Genomic DNA, 23,739 nt, shown 5'->3' with positions numbered 1-23,739 from the left:
ATCACTTAATTCCATCACCTGATGTGACAAATAAGGACATTCAGAGAGGGGATCTTGCCCAAGATTGTGCAGAATCTAGATGTGTGTTGTCCAATATGGTAGCCACTGGCCACATATAGCTGTGAAAACTTAATGAAAATTTAAAAGTTCAGTTCCTCAGTCACACTAGCCACACTTCAAGTGCTTGATGGCCATATGTGGCTACAGACTCCCATTTTGGACAGCACGTATGAGCAAAATCTCCATTATCAAAGAAAGTTCTATTGGACAATGCTGAGACTCTATCATTCCAGAATGAAAGATTCTCAGGGGTAGAATTCTGTGCCAGATGGCCATGTAGGCTGGCATGATAAATCAAAACCTAGAGAGGCCCCAAACACCTAGCCAGTTTTCCCTATGAGATGTTTGCTGAATGGTGGGATGCGATAAGAGGCTAGGCTGGAAAGTTTGAAGACTAAAATGTCCTGCAGTCTCACAATACTCAAGAGATATTACCACTAAAGAGAGAATTCTTCAATGAAGACATCAGTCCCACAAAACTTCTGAAACCAGAAATGAAATGAGTGTAATAAACCATCTTTATGGTTCTTTCATACACAATGTCCAAAATACAGCAAAAAAAAAATTACAGGACATAAGAAACAGAAAAATATGAAAAAGCAGGCAACAGAAGAAGACCTAACAATGATCAGATTTTGGAGTTAGCACAAAAGGACTTCAAAATACCTATAAACATATTAAAGAAAACAAAAGAAACAATGTAAAAATGGATGGAAAATGTCAACGGAGAACTACAATCCATAAAAAGAATAAAAATCATGACAGGGACAAAAGTATTTATTTTAGCACTATTACAAAATTCTAGATCAGCCATGTCCAACAATCGGGACTGATCAAATAAGTTACATCCAGTCCATGAAATACCACAACACCTTAATAATGTTGTGGAATAGTTAATGATATGGACAAATATGTGTGATGTAGTAAGTGAAATAAGCAGTTGACAAAACATGTTTGTCTATAACAATATAGAGTAAAAAGACTAAAAAATATAAACCAAACGTTAAAAAGGTTTCTCTCTGGGTGGTGGAATAATGAGTGATTTTTTATCTTCTTTTTTTGTTTATAGGGGTTTTCTGAATTTTATACAATGTCACTTTTAAAGTAAGAAAAAAACCAGTTTTTACATAAAGATCAACTGACTGAACAAACTGGCTATGAGGAGCCACTTAAATTCATCGAGACAGTGCCATAACAGGAACTTTCTTAAAAAATAGGAAGCATGATGTCAAACAAGGAAAACAAAAATCTTAGAAATCTAAGCTCTCTAAAAGTGGCATCCTATGCTCCCAAGATCTTCTATTCAAATTTTTAAAACTCTACCAATATTCATATACCTCAGTACTTTTAATTATAACTGAAAATATAAGAATAGAAATATAAAGACCAGCCCTGGTGGCCTAGTGGATAAGTCTGGCATGCTCTGCTTCAGCAGCCCAGGTTCGGATTCTGGGTGCAGACATATACCACTCATCCGTCAGTAGCCATGCTGTGGCAGCAGCCCACAAAAAAAGAAAAAAAAGAGGAAGACTGGCAATGGATGTTAGCTCAGGGCTAATCTTCCTCAGCAAAAAGAAAAAAAGAATAGAAATAAAAGTTTTAACGTATTTCTCAAAGGTCATAGAATCTTTCAGTGACATTTATATATAAAGAATAGTCTTCCAATTTACAAAGAAATATAAGGTACAAATTAGCATCTAAGTAAACTACAAAAAGATCGTATCATCTTCCAAAAACCCCAAGCAAGATTTGAAATAGCAAAGCCTTACTACAGGATCTATTGCCTATGTCCCCAGGATCCATTACCTGATCAGCAAATTGGGTCATGTAGCGCTGGAGTCTGGTTTGGTTGTCAGTCTGTTCACACATTTGTACTAAGATATCAAAGTCACAGTATTTTTCTGCTAACGAAGCAGCCCACAGGTACTGGCCCAATGTGACTGTGGAAATGAGAACAGATTGGAAAAAAATCCTGTTATTGAAAACTTAACATGTAATAAAAAAATATTACTTGAAATCTTACTTTATTCATATTGTATACTAAAAATAATTAATAGAATGGAAACCTTTCCAGTTACTGGCCGTTAGTTTCATAATCCACATAAACTCATTAAAGATGCAAATTCAGTCCCTTGCTTCATCACTGCCTACTAAGATGCTATTCCATTCCTTCATGTTCTGGCAAAATAAGCTCCTTCTCCTAACCCTACCAGTGAAAACAATGTGTCCTTTGCTGGACAGCCACACTGTTCTCTCTGTACCTCTAAGAGCCCTCATCATGCTCTGCTCTGCAGTCCAATTATTCATGCAAAGGTCTGGGGTGATAAGCTCTTTGAGGGCGGTCTCCACAAGTTGTTAATTTATTCATTTTTAAATTATCTTCAGCATTGTCTATATTTGTCCCTGGTAAGTAACAAAAACAAAGTTGAATAAATGAACACAGAAAGCTGTATATATTTGCTTTGCTTTCAGTTCTTGGCTACTGTTGGATTAACAATATTACACTGAATACGCTGCATTAACAATTTGACTCTTTCATCAGTTCTGCAAATTCAAAGACCCATAGCCCTCACTAAATATCATGCACTTACGAAGCGGAGATAAGAGATCTGATCTTTTCTGTAGGTATTCCATTTCCAGGTTGTTATATCTTTCTTGATCACTAGATTTGTCCAGAGACTTAAGCTGAGAAACATAACCATCCAGGAAGCAATCAATCAGTGCTACCAGCTGCTCTGTCAGAGTGCTCCGGAGCTTGCTATCTGCCTGAGGATAAACCATTTTCAGGACAATCCCATGCTGGCGTGCTATTGCTGTTCGGATGCCAGCAGGACCACTTGTTGCTGTGAAATTACACAAAATAACATGGTAAGTAAGGGTTCTATAGCGGCTAGGGGAAAGACCAATTGCCAAAAAATTGTATCACTTCACCGCTGCTGGAAAGATAAATCAAACTGGGGTTCAGCTGATACCTCTTCTCTGTCCTGCTCAAACCCCATCTTGTCTATGGAGACTTCCCCAGCAAAGCCAGGCAAACATGACCCTTTTTTCTTCTAAATTCTTTTAATGCTACTCTACTTACTTTCTTATATTAAATCAACATAAAATATAGTCAATACCTCCAGGGCCAGGACCTGCTTCTATGAATAACTACATCTACTAAAACCTAGTAGGTACATAAGTACTGGTTAAATAAATAAATTATAGAGAGATCTATAAATTATTCCCAGGGAATAAAGTGATATTCATAAGAATTGTTCCTTTTGGAGAAGGCACTTACGTTATTTTTCCTTTCACTCACATACCTGCACTAGCGGAATAATAATAGTACATTTGGAAGCTTCCAAAAATGATGAATCACTAGAAAAATATTTTGAATAACTGCTAATGAATCAGTATATTTGGGTTCAGTGCTTGCAATCTCACCTGTCCATGGAATATACTCAGGTTCTTTTTCTAGTGGTTCTTCTCTTCTATACAAGGAGTTTCTGTTTAGTCGATAATGAGTAGCAGCTTGCAGCATGTCCTGGAAGAAATGAAATGTGTATCACATGCAGAAAGTGATGCATCCCAGTATTTCTAAAGATAATTTGAAATCTCAAAGTCTATTAATACGAAAAAATACTCAGCACGGGTCTGTAGGATTACTTTTTGGTTCTTTTTACATTTGCAATTTGTTGTACTCCATAATTTAACTTCAATTTTGGAAAATCATAGTAACCAAAGTAGGAAAACCATTACTAAGACTCCTACTACGTAAAATTAAATGGGACATTTTCATCAATAATAAGTAGCGAGCTTCTGAGTAATTAAAACATAGACTTATTTAGACAGCTACACTAACATTAATACATTTGTAATGATATAAATATATCCTTCTCCAAACAAAAGGTTTATTCTCCCAAATAGAACTCTCAGGACTACAGAGACTTTTAACACGTACAACATCAACATTCAGAATGTTTGTTAACTGATTGATGAAATGACTGCTATTTCTCTAACTTTTTGGAATTAACAAATGGCTAAACCCTTATAAATTATTAGTGATACAGAGCAAGAATATGGAAACCACTTTCTCTTCTATCCACACTCTGGGCTTTGACTTGCTGAAACCTTCACCATACTTTTGTACCTTGAGAATATTGTTCACATTGATCACCACCTCAGCCCAGTCAACTGACTCCAACGATGCATCCTTTAAGACTTGCTCCTCATGCTCCAGCAAACATTCACAGATGGTATCCACCTGGGACACCTGACGGAGTACATATGTGTAAGAAAAATTACGGTGATGGGTAAGATACAACTACCTAGAATCTACTCAGTGGGCTTTTCTCAGTCATACTTTCAGCTTTTAGTCAGAAGAAAACAGCTAATGGTGAAAATAAATTTAAAAACCAAAAAAAGTTAGAATCTCCTAACTTTTAAAAGTTAGAGTGCCCAAATAACCAAGTCTTATAAGTAAGAAAATCCTGGATTGTTATCAGGTAGATTTTTATTTAAGTATCAAGTAATTGAAATATTTGTTTATTATAGTTATTAGTGCTCAATGTGACCTTTAAATAGTACTAGGTTACAAATGACATCACATTACCATGTAAGACCCCAAACTAATGAATTAAACTAATGAACTAATAGATTAAAATAAAGACCCAAACTAACGAACTTGCTAATCTCTTTCTTTGAGGAATTCCTCTTCTTTAGACACAAGAGAAATGTTTATAGAATAGCAGTAGCTATATAAAAAATAACTGTCACTTCTAACTGTTCTTTCCTATTTTTTTTGTCACTAACACATAAAGGTAATGGTGACAAAATATTCTTAAGCATTGAAACACTTGTTTCCAGTTTCAGCCCATGGTTAAGCTTTTCCCCTTTTATTTATTAAGTGGATATTTACTTAGCATTTAAAGTTTGCATAGCATTGGACACTCAGAAATAAGAAGAAACGGAAATCAGATTAGCTGCCCTCAAGGAGCTTACAAACTAGTTAAAGGAATAAGACATATACACATGCAAAACGTGGCCCAAACAAAACCATCCTGTATTCCTTTTGTATTTCTGATGTTAGTCAAAGGCAGCCTAACTGCCCTAGCAAGAAACCTTTGGCACATTTAGTTTGTAAGACTAAATGTAAGAATTTTTTATACTGTTAACATGAAAAAGATAAAACAAATATGACATAAAAGGCAGAAATTAATATAAAAGCAAATAAAATGCTAAAACACTCACTAAACACCCTTATCATGAGTTACAAATTCAGGGGTTTTAAGTATTGCTTATATGCTGTACCAACATAGTCTTTTCCTTAAGCAAGTGACTCTGCTTTGCAGAGCCCTAGCAGGTGCTGGGCTACTGCCCAGACTGGAAACAAGGCAGAGAGTGCACCCTCAAGCAGGTTCTGTATTATTTTATTTTGAGGAAGATTAGCCCTGAGCTAACATCTGCTGCCAATCCTCCTCTTTTTGCTGAGGAAGACTGGCCCTGAGCCAACATCCATGACCATCTTTCTCTACTTTATATTTGGGACACCTGCCACAGCATGGCTTGCCAAGCGATGCCATGTCCGCACTTGGGACCCGAACCGGCGAACCCTGGGCCACCAAAGGGTAACGTGTGCACTTAACGGCTGCACCACCGGGCCGGCTCCATGGTTCTGTATTATTTTACTTTCTGTCAGGACTGCCAGATCATATCTCCCCTATATAGCCTACCAATCAGAGACTGATTTGCATTAACCAGCTCTTCTCTTAAAATGCTAATACCTGTTGGTAATGCAATTTGCCACTCCACGTGGATGGACAGGTAAAGAGAAAGAAAGATTATTCGTGTATATATTTTTATTATATTCACACATTTCTTCTTTCCAGCTCTTTTTGTTATGATTATGCCATGTGCGAGGACCTTTAGAGCTACACCCAAAGGAAGCTTAAGTCCAGTAAAAGTCATAAGAAATTAAGACAAATAGTGATTAAACACTCTTTAAATATTACCCCTTTTCATATGAAGCATTCTTTTGAGGAACCAATCACATTTTTAGTTTTGTTCTATCATACTCTTAAGAGACTATTCACAAATTATGTATCCAACTAGTAATTTCCAGACTCTTCTATTTTTTTCAGTTAATTGAAAAACGTACATACACTGAATTAAATAGTATGCTTTGCACTTTGATCCAAATGCAGAAACAGGAACCAGACTCTTGCTCAATTCTCTCAAAATGATTTGTCATTAGTAATTAAAAAAAAAAAAAAAAAAAAAAAAAATCTGGGGCCGGCCCGGTGGCGCAGCGGTTAAGTTTGCACGTTCCGCTTCTCGGCGGCCCGGGGTTCGCTGGTTCGGATACCGGGTGTGGACATGGCACTGCTTGGCAGCCATGCTGTGGTAGGCGTCCCACGTATAAACTAGAGGAAGATGGGCACGGATGTTAGCTCAGAGCCAGGCTTCCTCAGCAAAAAGAGGAGGACTGGCAGTAGTTAGCTGAGGGCTAATCTTCCTCCAAACAAAACAAAACAAAACAAAACAAAAAATCTTTGTTTTGCCATAAAGACAAAAAGGACACAAAAACTACAACAGTTTGGTTAAATCATAAAATTTAAGGTGAATTATTTTTCTTTCATTCAGATTGCAGGCATATTTCCTAGATTAAAACAAAATAAAACAAAAAAATGCTTTGCCTTAGTCTCTAGAAGAAAAAGCCAATTATATAAAATCAAGGCATTCTTCTAACGAATAAATTTCTGGAATCAACAGAAAACCTGAAAGTAGTTCAGTGTCTTAAATTATTTTTAGGTTATAATACATCAAATATTAAGAAAAAAAGAGATTTCTAGGCATAGCCTGTTAGATGCTAGATTGTAGCTAGAGTGTAGGAGGAAGGAAATAAAATTAGAGGCACTAAATAGTTAAAAGTTCCCCAAATGCAAAAAACAATTCCAAATTTCACAGAGCTTGGGGAAGAGCTAGCACTGTTGCTAAAATTAGATAATGCCACAAAGCGAGAAGGGACAGTCCTAGTTAAGGACTATAAACGCCAGAAGCAACCTACTAGCATGCTTGAAATTGTGCAGTTCAGACTGGCTCAGAACCAGGATCCGTAGTCTCAGTTAAGACAATCAGCCTGAATCTTAGTGTCGACATCTTTAAAGGAAGAGAGTGAAGTCTCCTCTGCCACTTCAAGAGACTGTGAGGCATTACACAAGTACAAGAGCTGGTTAGCATCTTAATCTTTTCTCCCTCCAAAGTTTATAGCAGGTTTTTCTTTTCCTCTGAAAACAAATCTGATTTTAAAAGTGAGGTGTATAGGGGCTGGCCCCGTGGCCGAGTGGTTAAGTTCGCGCGCTCCGCTGCAGGCGGCCCAGTGTTTCGTTGGTTCGAATCCTGGGCGTGGACATGGCACTGCTCATCAGACCACGCTGAGGCAGCGTCCCACATGCCACAACTACAAGAACCCACAACGAAGAATATACAACTATGTACCGGGGGGCTTTGGGGAGAAAAAGGAAATAATAAAATCTTTAAAAAAAAAAAAAAAAGTGAGGTGTATAGCAGGATCCCAGCAGGTAGCTGAGGAGAGTTCAGTGAAGGGACTGTTCACAAAATTGTGGGCAGGACTCAGGGGACCAACAAGGGATGGTGCAGCATCCAGGGCTAGTGACAGGGGGAGTCACCCTGCAGGCCTGAAGAGGCACTGGGAGGGAACAGTCAACGGAAATGTGGAGAGAGCAGCCAGATAGGAGCCACGTTCTCTGACAGAGGACACAGCAAACTGCAATAGAAGAAGGCAAGGAAGGAAGCCAGGGGAATAACCCCTCCATCCTCTGACCTGATGCCTAACCTTCAACAAACCAAACAGGAAGCCAGAGGGCAAGGGAGCTCACTGATGATGATGTCTTCCTGGGGCAGAGTCAAGAGTGGATTTGAAGAGACAAAAGGAAAACACCCAGCACACAACAGGGAGAACTTCCTAGTCAATTTTGCAAGCTTTAATTTATAGGAAAAGCAAGAAACGTGATACTCTGGATAATTTACCCCAAAAATATCAAGTCCAATTTAAAATTTCAACAAGATCCTTTGTCCTCAATCTTTTCCCTGCTTGGGGCATGATCAGTAAATGGCACAGCTCTAAGAAGCCACATTAAGGGGAGAAAGAACACTCATCTTACCTCTCTAAAAAAGACATCTGCGGGGGTCAGGTTGGATGGAATTTCACAGTCCCTCTTGTTTAAAGCAATCAATATTGCTGTGTTCACCAGCTCAGAAAGCCGGGAGTGGTGGTTCTTGAGAACAATAGCAGCTGACAACTTTTCAGCATGCTCGCAGAGCAACAGTCGAGTTGCCATCGGCATCCCTCTTACTGGAAAAGTGCCCAGACGTCCAAATAAACCAACCTTGTGAAAAGACAATACATATTCTTAGAAAGCATTTACAGTAACATACAAAAGAACAAGCAGTCATATTTCCACCAGAAGAACATGGGTACAGAGCCACTTGCCCTAGCTCTCCCGGAGAAAAGTACCTATAGCTGTCTCTCCTTTTGGCTGTTTCTCACACACACAACTCAACCAGGGCCATTAACACCTGTAGGAAAGTATCAATGTCCCTGTTCTAAGATTTCAATCACTCCAGAGGTTCTGTCCAGTACTGTCGTCTCTACCTACCTTATTCCTCAAATTATTGTTTATGGTTATCAAAATGGTAAAACTGCCCTTTTCTACATCAATGAACTCCCCTAGATTCCAGACCTTTGGGAACTAGAAACTGAGCAGTCTCCACTTCAACAACTGATTTCCAGAACCCTAAAGCCACGGGGAGGGCGAGAGAGTCTCTAATCCTTTGCATCATCTATCTTAGTGTTCATAATCCAAATCCCCAGAGAATTCCCACTGGCATGAATAGTAAATGTGCACAGTTAGAAAATTTAATAGCACAGAGAGGTAAAAGTTCCTAGTCCCCAGCCCACTCGTCTCCCTACAGTAAGTTTCCTTCATATCTTTATATGCTTTTATGGTATTTATACTAGGAGATATCTTTTTTAAAACACAAAAGGAGTCATACTATATATATTATTCTGTACCTTGTTTTGATAGCATCTTATTTTTTCACAACACATTTAGATATTCATTATTTTTAATGATCGTGGAAGATTTCACTGAATCAATCTGTCTTAATTTATTCAATCTGTTCACCTGGTTATTTTAAAGTAAGCGTTACATAGTCTTCCCTGATTTGAATTCACCTCCCGGTTCCCTCACAAATACTGCAAGTGCAATTTTTACGTGAGGGCCTCCCCACTGCCTGCTTTTATTTGCCTCGGTGTTGCAGCACTGCCAGTGGGGCAATAACTACATATTAACATTACTCTAACAATAATAAAGAAGATAATAATAAAGAGGATCACATTAACTCTTTGCTTCTGCTTTTCCATACTACGTGTGAGGACACAGGCTTCCCTTAACACCAGAAAACTAAAGGCAAAGACACTGTCCTGAGGCACTGATGCTACTTCCCACCGCCTTGGAATGAAGCCATGGCCTTGCTGGTGCTAAGTTTGGCTTGAGGAGGAGATGAGCCTTACATTCAGAATTATTTCCTTAAATACAAGTATCTAGTTATACATTTTTCCCTGATTATTAATGTAAATTCTTCAGTGAAATAAGCTCTAAAAATTGAAGGAAATATAAAGGCATAGCCAGAATGGGATTTTTAGATCTAGCTAGACATTACCTTGCAATGGACACTGCTACCAACAGCTATGTGACTCCATTAGCGTCTGTGAAGCCCAGGGAGGCTCTGCCAAGAGACGCTGCAACTGCTCATGTTCTATGGCTCTCCCACCTCCAAATATTAATGCGTCCTCAGTGTGGCATTTTAGAGTCAGACACTCCTCCCATCCCAGTATGCACACCATTCTGCAATGTGACTTTGCCACTCCTCCCATCAAGTGGCAGAATGAATTTCTCATCTGGACTGGGCTTGTGACTTGCTCTGACCAATGTCACTTTGGTGGAAGCAACATTATGTGACATCTTAATGAGGTGAGACCTTAAGAAGTCTACAGCTTCTAAGTTCATCCCCCTGGAGTACTGCCCTGAGACCACAGGAAGCCAGTCCAGCCTAAAGGAAGAGGAGAGACTAAGTACAGGAGAACCAAGAGGCCCCAGCTGACAGCCAGCACCAACTGCCAGTCAGGCAAGAGAAACCTGGGGACCTTCCAACTCAGCCCACCCTAAATGTAGTTCAAAGAGCAGTCCCAGGTGAAACCAGCAGAAGAACTGCTTAGCTAACCCACAGAATTGTTTTAATGCACCACATTCTGGGGTGGTTTTTTACTGTATTAATAGTTAACTGATAAATCTGACTAATTAAACAACTAAATCAGGAGAAAATGCTATGTTTTTCCCCCATTAATCTACAGCCTACCTAGAGCACTAATAAAAAGAGACTTGATGAATGATTGAGGTTCTCTTGCCAAGACAACAGGAGTAGACAGGAGCTAAACTATGCATTAAAATTGAAGCAGAATGTAGAAGTAGAAGCAATCAAGGTATTTCTGGAGAGGCCAGCCCCATGGCCAAGTGGTTAAAGCTCCGGTGCTCTGCTTCAGGGCCCAGGTTCACAGGTTCCGATCCTGGGTGCAGACCTACTCCACTGCATGCTGGAGAGGCAACCCATATACAAAGGAGAGGAAGACTGGCACATTTCTTTGCTTGGTGCAAATCTTTTTCACACACACAAAAAAGGCATTTCTGTAATCATGTAGAAACGCACTGTCCGGTAAGGTAGCCACTATCCACCAAAGTGGTGGTTTAAATTTAAGTTAATTAAAATTAAATAAAAAAAAAATTATTTCCTCATCTGCACCAGCCACATTTCCAGCGCTCAGCGGCCACATGTGACTAGCGACTACTGTACTGGACAACACAGACGTAGAACATTCTTATCACCAGAGAAAGTTCTATTACGCAGCATTGACTAGAATCTCTTTAATTTGAAGGCATTACCTATTGTAGAAAAAATAAGCACAAACAGGATTAAATTAATTCATTTGGGTATATAATGTGCTTGGGAGCAAACTGATCGACAAGGCAAGAATGGGTGATTGTGGGTAACGATTCTGTCTAGCAGCAAAAACATTTTCTAATTTTAGGCTCTATATAAATGGGGATACCTCTTTAAAAAAAGAATACTTTAAATGAGGATTTGATTCTAATGGCCCATCAAAATTAAAAATCTACACATAAAAATCTGTCATCATCTCTAATAATATAAAATTAACTCATGAAAAAGTTTTACATAAAAAGCACAGGAAATCTGAATGAAAAAGAGGGTATCACAGCATGTTACAAGAGAAGCTGAAAGAGCATTTCTGCTGAAATACACTATTTTTTTCCTTTTAATCTTATTTCCAATGCAGCTTTTATACTTGGAGTAACAGGGCTCCACACAGCCCTAGAATCATTTACTTTCAAGTCAGTGCAGAAAATGGAAATCACTAGTCATGGCCCACCTAATGCCACACCTCAGAATAAGAGAGAAAGGCTCTCCCAGTGCCCTGGAGGGAGCTGACAAAAGGCACAGCAAAGCCAGGTGCCCTGGCCAACCCTGCTCACTGCAGCTGGGATGCTTACTTGGTGGATAAAGTCCATGAGGAAAGAATGGGCTTTCATCTTGTCTTCTAGCTGATGAAGAATAATCAGTGATGTATTGCTAAACCCAGGTGCTTCTGTTGAAACACAATAACAAAACTTAAACATACAACATACTGGCTTTACAATAATTACTGTTTTTAAAATAAAAAGTTAAGAAAATTCTATACAAAAGGAAAGTACCAACCTTTCAATGCAATTATTTATAACAGTACCCAAGAGTTTAAAAACTTCAGAGGGAAATTTTGGGGGTTTGATACAATTCATACTGTGTTTATTCAAAACACAAAATATGTCATTATTAGTTTAATCATTTATATGATTCTAAGCTTGACAGCTCAAAAGAAACAATCAAAGAAAGAAGGTAAGCACTGATGTTTTCTTCCCTACATCTCTAATGAGATTAGCAAACTTGCTAAGAAGAAAATGAGGGAGAGAAATGGATGTTTGAGACAGTTTCATAGAGTACTTGGGAACCCCCAGAGTGCCCCTAAGGCTGTGGTGGAAGTGTAAGGAGGACAGTCACCAGGGCAGGCAGGAAAGCATCAGGCAGAAAGACAACACCCCCACTTCTACATGCTCAGATTTGCTCACTGTCACTCTCAGGGAAATGTATAATTTCTATTAGCCAAATACAGTGATTATGCCAAAATTATTTAATGTGGGGGCTAATAAGTACCAAATGCCTACCTATGCCACCAATTTCCTTTTAGAAATAAATGTTGATAAAGCTAAGTAGGGTTAGTTAATCTGCTTCAGACAGAACAAGTAGGATCCAGGAGCATCCAGAGTTCCCTCAGTTTCTATTCTATTATGTAGATCTGTTCTGAGCCCTTTTCAAAATCTACTGTAAGGAAAGTTACCACCTTTTAAAAAATATTGAATTAATATTAAATTGTTCCAGAAACTAAAAAATACGCTGCAAGAGACACTTTAATAAAAGAACCAGAATGTTCTCAACACAGATCACTCCATAATATTAAAATTAGAATGCTCTCACCCTCGGGGACAGACTCAGCCCATCGTGGATCAGAGGCTGGGTAGTCATCCACCAGGTCCACACTGATTTGGGTGACAGCCCTGTCCAGTTCATGATCGGAATCCAAGTCAGAGGGAGAGGAAAACAGCTCATCAACCACCATCTGAGCATGACCTACATCTTTTCTGAAATAAAATTAGAAAACAAAAATATTAAAGGAGGCAAAACATTTTCAAAACTCACCATGTAAAAGTTAATTGTGACATTAAAGTCCTACATTTTAGCCAAAAGTTAACTGCTTTTAATAATATTTATTTAAAAGAGAGACAGCTATCATGCATTCATTAATTCAACAAATACATGTTGAACACATAATAAATATGCTAGGCACCGGAGAAAGAATGACAAACAAGACATTAAAAAGCAGTCTGAGACTTCTCAAAGTATACAGTGTCATGAGGAGTCAGACACTTAAACAAGCAGTTACACATACTATGACAGGGAAAGAACAGAGGGCTACAGAGCACACAGAGGGAAGCCAAAACCATCCAAAGGGCAGGGAAAACTTCCTGGAGAAAGAGGTAGCTAAGTGCAGGCCTGCTGGCTAAGGAAGAGGTGCAGTGAGGCTGGGGTGAATATGGGGAGGGGCAAACAGTAGTATAGAGAGCACAAGCTACTCCTGTAAGTTCTCAGGAGAGATCTGAAGCCAGGGGGGAGGATGAGATCTCCCAGGGAGAGGAGCGAGAAGAAAGCTTCCAGGGCAGATCTCTTAGAAACACCACCAGTTAAAGGACAGAGTACAAAAACCATGTTATGGAGCCTAAACTTAATCCTAACGACAGTGGAAAGGCACTAAGAAGGACGTGTCATAATCTGTTCTATTTTTCCAAAAGATCATTCTAACCACAATACTGAGATGGGGTATCAGACGGGATGGAGATAAGTCCAATTAGGAAGTTATCGCAAAAATCCAGGCAAGAGAATGTGGTGGTCTCCACTAGCAGTAGCTGCAGTGGAGAAAGGAGACAAGCAGACAGGTTTGAGAAAGAAAGGTATATGAGGTAAGTTTTGGCAATTGGTTGGATCTGATGTATAAGGACAATTCCCACGTTTTTGCTCTGAACAACTGAACGGATTACCAGGACTTGTAACGGGGGATAGAAAGGAAAGCATCAGCTTTGGCAAAGACAAGTGCAGTTTTGGATATGTTGCAACAGAGGTGCCTGTGGAATACACATCTGCTTTTGAACATTCCCCATTTGTATATAATGGCCCAGAGCACGGTAGATCTGTATTTCTTCAGTAAATGAAGCTAAAGAAGGAAAAAAGATCACATAGGGAGGAGAGAGAGAAAAATATGGCAGACAATAGCAAATGTAGACATCTCTTCAGGTAATTCAGCTGTAAACAGGAACAAACAAAAGGCGTGGCACCTCAAAGATGGACAGTCAAAGATAGGTCTTTTTTAAAAATGGCAAATTAAAAATGATTAACACCTGATGAGAAGGAGCCAGCACAAGAAAGGTCAAAGATACATGAGAGGAAGAACTGAAAGAGCAAAGTCTCAAGGGAAGCAGGAAACAGTGGCATTCAAAACAAAGACAAAAAGATTAGTCTTAGGAAGAACACTTCTGTCTACTTTACAGGGAGGGAAAGTAGCTGGGTGCAGGTAAGTCTGTAGCTGTAAGTACAGAGAGTTGTTATCCGATGGCTTCTATTATCTCTGTGAAATAGGAGGCTGAGTCATCTGCTAACTGCAGGAGAGGAGGTAGAGAAATGAGAAAGTGGAGATTAGAAAAGGGTTGAAACGGTCTCTTGGTGGAACAGGAGATAGAGCTGACTTAAGAAACAGAAAAACCGCCCAAAAGTGTTAAAGGCCGGGTTGAAGCTGGAAACCTAGCTACAAGTTATGGGAATTCAAAGTTGACTATGGCAAGATCAATCAATAATTAACCATTTTAATCAAGAGAATAAGTTTCTCAAAACTCTCATGAACCAAAAATTTTATATTTATATTGAGTTAGGTAAAATGAAAATCAAAATGATACAGAAATTAATTTCAAAGAAACCATGCTATAAAAATAGTATTACCTTAGCAAAAAGCTAAATAACACTTTAGGGTGCTATCTACCAATTTTCACTGCTCAGGTAGCATTTGGCAACGTCTGAAGATAATTCTGGTTGTCACAAGTTGAGGGGAAGGGTGCTACTGGCATCAAGTGGGAAGAAGCCAGAGATGCTGCTTAAACACTCTGCAATATCCTTTACAGCCCAACAACAAAAAATTACCTGGCCTCAAATGTCAATAGAGATGAGGCTGAGCAATCCTGCTTTAAAGGTACCACAATTCCATTTGTGAAGAGTCTAATTCTTTAAGACAATTGGCTGACACCAGCCTAGAAATGACTACTTAACCTCAGAGTACTTCAACCATGCTAAACAGGATAAGTCAAAGGCAGGCTGTGCTAGAGGCCCAATGACTCTGCTCCTAAGGTTACTATACTCTCAGGACTTAAGGTCAGGGATCCCTTTTCATGCTTAGCAATCTTCCCCTGTAAAACATTTAGAAATGACTATCCTGGGTTGAACAGTGTCCGCCACAAAATCCATGTCCACCCAGAACCTCAGAATGTGACCTTGGAAATAAGGTTTCTGCAGATATGATCAGTCATGATGAGGTTATACTGGATTACAGTGGGCCCTAAATCCAACGACTGGTATCATTATTAGAAGGACATGTGAAGAAAGACACAGGAAAGAAGGCCATCCGACACTGGAGACAACTGGAGTGATGCATCCACAAGCTAAGGAATGCCAATGATTGCCAGCTACACCAGAAGCTAGGAGAGAGGCAAGCACAGATTCTTCCCTAGATCCTACTGCTGACACCTTGATTTTGAACTTCTGGCCTCCAGCACTGTGACACAATAAATTTCCATTGTTTTAAGCCAACCAATTTGTGGTAATTTGTTATAGTAGCCACATGAAACTAATACAATAACCAGAGTGACTTGCACCATTATTATTTAATTGTGAGATGCCACAAATGTGACAGAATTGTTAATTAAAGGATAAACCTGTGCAAGACAAAATCATAGTATTTTAATCCAAATCTTGGCAGTTAAGACTGAACACCACGCAACAGAACAAGATTAAAAGAATACTATTTAAAAACGGAACCAAAAAACTTGTCCAATGGTGCCCTCTTCTGGACAAGAAACTAAGCTCAGTAGATCACTAAGGCGGCACAGAATTTTAAAACTGTAAAGCACTGTAGAGTCTAACTAACTGTTAACTCTTCAGTGAGAGTGAGCCACTACGCATCAGATACCACTATGGGTGGGATTACAGGATCATGAGCTGAGAACTGGGGGAGGCAGTAAACCCTGAATACTTCCTCAAAACAAAGATCTGCTAGAGAAACTAATAATCCTTCATACAGTCCAACTGCCACCCCACTGAACGCTTCACAAAGAAGAAACAGAACTCCAGAAATGCTAAGCAATCTGTCCAAAGACTCACACAGTTAACTAGGGGCAGAGCAAGGGCTGGATCCCAATTTCCCTGAGTGTTATTCAAATGTGAACTTACTATACCTTTTAAGGAAGCCACCAGAATATCTGATACGCAGAATACATGTCTAGGACAAACTGAAATGACTGAATTCACCTTAAAACCAGAAGTATCAGGTCAGCAAGTCTGACAGACTTGAGTATAATTATTTCCTTCCCTTTAGCACACTCCCTGTGAGCACCCTCCCACTAGGGGCTCACCCCTGTCACTCTGGCTAATGGGATATTAGCAAATGTGACCCAAGTAGAGACTCGAAGAGCACTCGTCACCAAGGCTTTCTCTCCTGCCTCTTCTGGAATCCCGAGCTATGTCAACAAGGCCAGGGTAGCCTGCTAGATGAGGAGAGGCCATGTGAAATACATAGAGTTGACCAGCCAGAGACCCTAAAATGTGAGCAAGTCTAGCCAGGACAGCTGGTAGCTGACCAATGAGTGAGCTCAGACCAGACCAGTAAAATGGCCACCTGGGCCCAGCCCCAAACAGCCAGATAGCAGAATCATGAGCTGTAGTAAATATGCCACCAGTTCTGTGGTGATTTTGTACACAGCAAAACCCAAGTGACAGGCCAAGACTAATTCCTTTATAACACCAATAAAACTTTACATGCAACTTATTTCCCTTAACATTTTACGTAAAAGATGCTTGCAAGCTGTGTTCATGATCATCATTTTTAAAGGTACATAGCTTCTCATTACATGGAGAGGGTATGTTACATCATGGTTTTTTCCTAGCCTAGCTGGAACTCTCCTATGACTACCAAGTTCAGAGTAACAATTTGTTAAAGTGCTAAAGCTCAGAAAAACTGTTTCTCCTTGATGGCATCATTTCTCCAACTTTCTCCCACCAGTCAACAAATAAGTACCATATGTCAGTAAAATGTGTGCTCAGACATAAAATAAGCCATAATTTTAAAAACCTGTTATACCTGCAGTATTTCAGAAAAGCAGCTTTTAGCAATCTGGTTTTATCTTCCTGGGCTATGGTTTCATTCTTTGTAGAGGTCTCAAAAACCATACTCTGTAAAATAAGAAACTATAATTTAGGAGTGAAGGTATCAAAATATTCTTAATTATTGGACTAAAAACTGGACCTGCCTAGGACAATAACAACACAGACACACAACTGTTTACCACCTTCTATACCAATGGTCTATGCACTTAAGATAATTACTGAAATAAGACAAATGTACCAATGACCACCCAAAGTCCTATAGAAAAGTATAGAAAATTCAGAGATTCTAGTGTGAACAAAATTATTTGGGATTTCATGATAACCAACACAATCTTTTTATAGGTTTGCTCTTATACAACCCATCACAAGCATAATGGTTGATTTCAAGGTTAAACAAGGATGTAGAAAGATTGAAAAGAAATGGAATACTGTAAGATAGCTTCAGAACACATAGCAGTATTACAAAAACCACAAGATAACAAAAGAGGTAAAAAAATTACTTTCTGTTGAAATTGTACCAAATCATTTTAATTTTAAATTACAGAAAGTCTACATATTTCATACACTATTCAAATGGAAATTACCCCAAACAGTATTAATTATTTTTAGTCTCCTGTAAAAAAAGATTTTTATCAAAAATCTTATGGATCAGGGTATTTTGGGTATTAAGATGACAGGAAAAAAATTGACGGTTTTTACCACTCTCCCTCTCAAAAATCACCCCAGAGTAACAAGAAGAAAAAGAAACAAAACCACCCAAACATCTGTGATTCCAACTACAACACATGAAGATGGAAACCAGAGGTAGGAATGGCAACTGGCGGAGCAGAGAGGAGACGAGGCAAACCCGTGTGTGGTGCAGGGACAAGTCCGGAGAGGATCTGAGGGCAATGGAAAGGAAACTTTCAAAATGACAGTAGGTGTAGAGTTTTTAGAGATTTGACTATGAGGAAAAGTATACTGAAAGGTATTTACAGAGCTGCTGGAGGGTGCTGGAAGATTAAGTCAGATATTAAAGAAAAGTAAGCAAATATAAAATTAGCCTGTTACTTCAAGAATCACATGCAGTTGTATAAAAAAAAGGAAATGTAATCAGTACACTACTTGACTCAGTCAACCATAAACAATATTCACCTTGCCATTACAATGTAAAAAAATTTCACTGGGATGAGAAAGGCAGAGAATGGAATATAAGTTACCTCAAATCCTCATCTTCCATAATAGGAAATCAATAGATGTCCAAAATGGGTAAATTAGGAGACAGAAATATATGCATATTACTTAGAAATATGGAGAAAAATACCAAAAGAAACAGCTAAAAGACTTAAAAGTCATTGCTTCTGGGAAAGAGAACAAAGGGGATGAGGGAGATAAAGGAACTAATGTTTTCATCACAACTTTTTTAAAACTGCCTGATTTTTTTAAACATTTGTGGGAAATATACTGATAAGAAATTAAAAATCTTACGGAACCACGTTACCTCATTGCTTGGTCCAGCAACTGAAGATGCTAGGGAATCTTCAAGGTCTTCTGCTAACAAAGACACATTTTCCCTTGAAGTAATAGACACCAATCCACTGTTTCTAGAAAAAAGGATAGGAATACCACCACAGGAACCAGCTCCCAAAATACTATCTCCTAAAAGAAAGAAAAATACACAATCAAATATACATAAGAAAAAAATGCTTCCTAAAACTACCACCCTAAGCAGAAAATCATCTTGATACACAAAGAATGTTTTTTTCCTTTACAATATTACTCCTACTTTGAACTTAGCTTTTTAATCCCAGATCAAATGTCAAGAATCTGTTGCTATTTGAAGTAGCAGGCTCTGTGCCCTTCAGCTTTAGGACAATAAAAACTAGCCTTGCAAGAGAACAATGAGTATGGTAAGCCAAAAAACTTATTCATTCTGCAAAACTCAGAATAACAGCTTTTTCAATCTGATGAAGTCCTCTTGCCCAATTCTGTCTTAACTTATTGAGTGAGCCATTGAGGAAACAGAAAAAAGTCTAAGCTTGCTCAGCGCCTTAATAACATCCTACCCGCACACAGTCAAGGTTCTTGTGCTGGGACTAGAAAAATCTAGATTCCATCCCACTGCCTCACCTAAATTTTGCCTCTGCCCAATTCCTTGAGATAAACATCCTGACTAGACTATCTGCTTGGCTTTTTTTCACTCCTGGCTGGCTCCCTCGACCATCTGCCCCTACCCCAGCGCCCTTGCATGAGTCTAGCACCTGGGATTCTTCTTATCCAGTGGTCTGGACAAACTTATTTAAAGACCATCAAGTCAGAATAAGTCACTCTTACTAAGTAGGAATAAGCAATTATTTCTCTTAGTGTCAGTTCTTTCCTTCTTGGCCTCTTCTGGGAAAAACATTACTATTTTTTGCCCATAAATGTGACAGTCTGGGAGTTCTACTACCCTCTTGGTTTTTCAGCAAGGTTGTAATTTCAGCTACTACAAGTGTGGCATTGAATGTCTCCGTAACACTTGGAGGTATCATTTATGAAGCAACATTTATGGAAAGAGAACAAAAACTACTAAGAATGACTAAGGAGTTCATAATCACGCCTTCTAAAGCTGCTATTGTACCTTGTATATTAAAGACAATTTTCTCCCGAGGAAGAGAAAACTTCCCAGTTCCCGTGGAGCACACATAGACAGCACTTTCAGTATATAGGTAGGCAGTCTGGTTTGAAAAGTTTGGGACCATCAACCGACACATAATCAAGTCTTCAGACTGAAAATTAAATTTAAGATTACAGTTAAGGAGAAGTGAAACAAAAATACTTGTATTATTTTATAATTCACATTTTTGTAAAATACTATCTCATAAAACTCATAAAATGATAATCCACTGGTTGTCTTTGTGAAAACCTAGAGATGATTTATAAAATACAACAGAATAAGTTTATAAGGAGCAATTAGAGAAATCCTTTGTTGAACTGCAAATAATTAGCAAATTTTGAAAACATTTCCATGGTGATAAGAGTTTAACTAGAAGCCTACAACAAACATGGGAAAGAAAATAAAAGGATTAGCTAATTATATTATTTATTTTAAAATTAGCAAAAACTTTATAAATGATCCCTGATAAACATTTAGGTTCTTACTTCACTGTCAAGATATCATGCACAAGAAAATTGAGTTAATTTATTCATATATAAAATCAGAAACAGAAATAGAAATAAGACCTAATTAAATGATAAAATTAGCAAGTGTTATAAATGATATATTATTTCTTATTAAAGAAGCAATTTTACCAACAAAACATTAAAAGTGGGATTCCACGATTTTTTTTTAATTCATGAATTGTTTTCTTTATACCCTTTTGCATTGTCTAAAAAATTTTAACACTATGTTTTTCTTGCATAATCAGAACACATGATAAGGTTTATTTTTTTTGGAATAAAGGAACAAATTAAAAGATTTCCCTACAATATTCAGTTTAAAAAGTCATAGTAACGGGCTGGCCCCATGGCCGAGTGGTTAAGTTCGCGCGCTCCGCTGCAGGCGGCCCAGTGTTTCGTCGGTTCGAATCCTGGGCGCGGACATGGCACTGCTCGTCAGACCATGCTGAGGCAGCGTCCCACATGCCACAACTAGAGGAACCCACAACGAAGAACACACAACTATGTACCGTGGGGCTTTGGGGAGAAAAAGGAAAAAATAAAATCTTAAAAAAAAAAAAAAAAAAAAAAGTCATAGTAAGAATAAGGTAAGGGTTTAATTAGATACTACACAAAGTTAAATGAAATGAATTTACAGCTATTAAGGTTTTTCCTCATGAATATCAGTTATTAAACAATATGTTTAATTGCTATTAAGAAGCTTAAAACGAGAGAGCTTGCCTTTTAATCATTTACATGAACTTTGACAAGTATACAAGGCTGCTGCTTATAAATATCCCACTTGGAGCAAAAAAGGAGAATTTTCTGTAATGTATAGGGCTCAAAACCAAACCCCAATTCCTATCAAGTTCCTTCCTTGTTTTTCACTCTGCAATTATCATCAATTTTTATTTTCACTCAATAATATAGAAATGATAATCCCTTCATAGAGCTGGAGTAGAAGAAACAAACTGCTTCTGTCAGCTGCTTCCACTCATTTCTCTTCAGCTAAGGCTGAGCAAAGGAATGAGTCTGAGAGGGCAAATAAAAGGCAGTGTGTAAAAACTAGCTATTTTAAAATAGTTCCAAGCCCTGCAGATGAATCTCTCAAAGAATTTGACCCTGCAATGGTTAGGGGAAAAAACCCTCAATGTTATTATCACTTTGTAATTTAACTTACAGATAGAAATCTTACCTGAAAAGGGGGATTATACTGAGTGACTTCCACAGTCACTGCATCTGACATTTGGTTGCCATTATCTTCTACTGTTACCAAAGAGTAATAGATGAGACACGGATTGTCTGCTGGGTGCCATGCTGCTGCCAAAATCAGGAGCCCATCACTAATCATTGAAAAAGAAAGAGCCACAGCCTCTTTGGAAAATAGCTTGGCAGGTTCTTATACAGTTAAGCATACACTTACCACATGATCTAGCAATCCCACTCCTAGATATTTACCCAAGAGAAATAACTTATGTTCACACAAAAACCTGTGTACAAATGCTTATTGTGGCTTTATTCATAATTGCCTAAAACTGGAAACAACAAAATCCTTCAACTACTGAATAGATAAACAAACCCCGATAAAATCTATATAATGGAGTAAAAAGGAAGAAATTACCAAATGAATATCAAATGCATTATGATAAGTGAAAGAAGCCAGACTCAAAAGGCTTTATACTGTATGATTCTATTTATATGGCATTCTGGAAAAGGCAAAACTATTGGGAGAGAAAGCTCATCAATGGTTGCCAGGGGCTAGAAGTGGAGGGAGGGGTGGGGCACAAGTGAATTTTGGGGGTGATAGAACTGTTCTGTATCTTGACTATGGTTATGACTCAATGACTACACATTTGTCAAAACTCACAGAATTACACACTAAAAACAGTGAATTTTACTGTATGTAAAATATACCTGAATAAATCTGATTTAAAGAGAAAAAGATCAACAAATCATTTAACGCGGGGTTAGCAAAGTACAGCCTTCAAGTCAAATCATGTCAGGTGAATTTTGTAAATGAAGCTTTACTGGAATGTAGCCATGCCCACTTGCATGTGGATTATCTATGGATGCTTTCATGCTACCACGAATGGAGTAGGGTAGTTGCAATAAAGACCACATAGCCCTGAAAGCCTAAAATAGTTATTTTAGGGCCCTTCACAGAAAAGATTTTCAACCCTTGACTTAATCTGTTCTTTAAAGCTTACTTTTGTCCAGGGGAAAAACATTTTGTTTTTAATTTTAACAATGAGTTACAGAAATTTCAAGCTGCTGTATACATGAAAATAAACCTTTTTCCACCTTAAAGCTAAGTGTTCCTCTTAAGTCTATGAAAGTTGTTGCCCCCAACAAAGAATTAAATGGTCTCTGATCTCAACCCTTCCAAAACATTTAGCAGCATTATTAGCAACTTGTATTCAAGTCTCAGAAGTATTAACAGGGTGGCAAGCACCCTCTAATGACACCTAAAAAATAAGAAACCAAGCTAGTGACTAAATTACATGCCACTTCAAATCAAGTAATCCTAACACGGCTCTCATTTTCCTTCTCCAATGTTCACTTCCCCCAGCGCCCCAACCTTATCACTTTCACTTGGACTCTTGAAAGGAATCCAGGGATAATAGCCCAAACTTGTGACATACTGGCAGTGACCTAAAGAGCTAAGAGATGATGTACAAGAACATTACATATAAGAATGAACTGAGTTAGGTCCTAGAAAATGCAGTCTTGAGAGTCTCCCCTCCATAATAAGTAGGGAGGTACAGCTAGTTACACCTGTGGTAAGACTCTATACTGCCCTTACTCTAAAGACTGTATCACTGTGCAATAAGAGGTGCCCACGGAGTCATGGAGAAACATCTAATAAATAAGATCCCTTAGAGAGTAGTCCAAGAACCAGTTTTATTTCACATCTTTGTAAAAAAATCTTCATGTCTGAAAAAACATAAAGCTATTTTAGGTATTAAGGATGATAGGAAGATAACCACAATTTTGCAAATCAGTAAAGATTTGACAAATTTTTATGTGAGTATATACAAGGCAATACATTTAAGATTTTAAAAAATCCAAACTTTACAACTAAAATGAAACTATCTGAGTTTTGTCTCAGTAATAATCTAGTAAAAGAATTAATAGGTCTGTTCACTGAAAATATAAGCCTAAGCAGCAGCTCTGGCCAAAATGAGCAACAAATCAATGAGTATCAATGAGCATCAGGAAGACAAATATCATTTTGTGTGTGTGTGTGTGTGTGAGGAAGACTGGCCCTGAGCTAACATCCATTGCCAATCTTTCTCTTTCTGCTTGAGGAAGATTCACCCTGAACTAACATCTGTGCCAATATTCCTCTATTTTGTATGTGGGACACTGCCACAGCATGGCTTGATGAGCAGTGTCTAGGTCCATGCCTAG

At 38.3% G+C, this 23,739-nt stretch overlaps 1 protein-coding gene across 5 annotated transcripts in view; it reads right to left on the bottom strand.

Moving 5' to 3' along the window:
- Window positions 1–23,739, bottom strand: part of NUP133 (nucleoporin 133) — a 51,383-nt gene that overhangs the window by 15,634 nt on the left and 12,010 nt on the right. For all 5 annotated transcript variants that reach the window (XM_001497676.6, XM_023646301.2, XM_070228373.1 and 2 more), the window contains 11 exons: window positions 21,524–21,671; window positions 19,811–19,958; window positions 18,692–18,849; window positions 17,186–17,277; window positions 12,709–12,872; window positions 11,691–11,785; window positions 8,226–8,450; window positions 4,193–4,315; window positions 3,487–3,586; window positions 2,652–2,903; window positions 1,867–2,000 (listed from right to left, as the gene is read on the bottom strand). In XM_001497676.6, the coding sequence (XP_001497726.1) occupies window positions 1,867–2,000; window positions 2,652–2,903; window positions 3,487–3,586; window positions 4,193–4,315; window positions 8,226–8,450; window positions 11,691–11,785; window positions 12,709–12,872; window positions 17,186–17,277; window positions 18,692–18,849; window positions 19,811–19,958; window positions 21,524–21,671 (1,639 nt within the window). The remainder of the gene's footprint in view (window positions 1–1,866; window positions 2,001–2,651; window positions 2,904–3,486; window positions 3,587–4,192; window positions 4,316–8,225; window positions 8,451–11,690; window positions 11,786–12,708; window positions 12,873–17,185; window positions 17,278–18,691; window positions 18,850–19,810; window positions 19,959–21,523; window positions 21,672–23,739) is intronic.

This window comes from Equus caballus, chromosome 1 (assembly GCF_041296265.1).
Source record: "Equus caballus isolate H_3958 breed thoroughbred chromosome 1, TB-T2T, whole genome shotgun sequence".
NCBI classification, from domain to species: Eukaryota; Metazoa; Chordata; class Mammalia; order Perissodactyla; family Equidae; genus Equus; species Equus caballus.
This window is presented reverse-complemented; position numbering and strand designations above follow the sequence as displayed.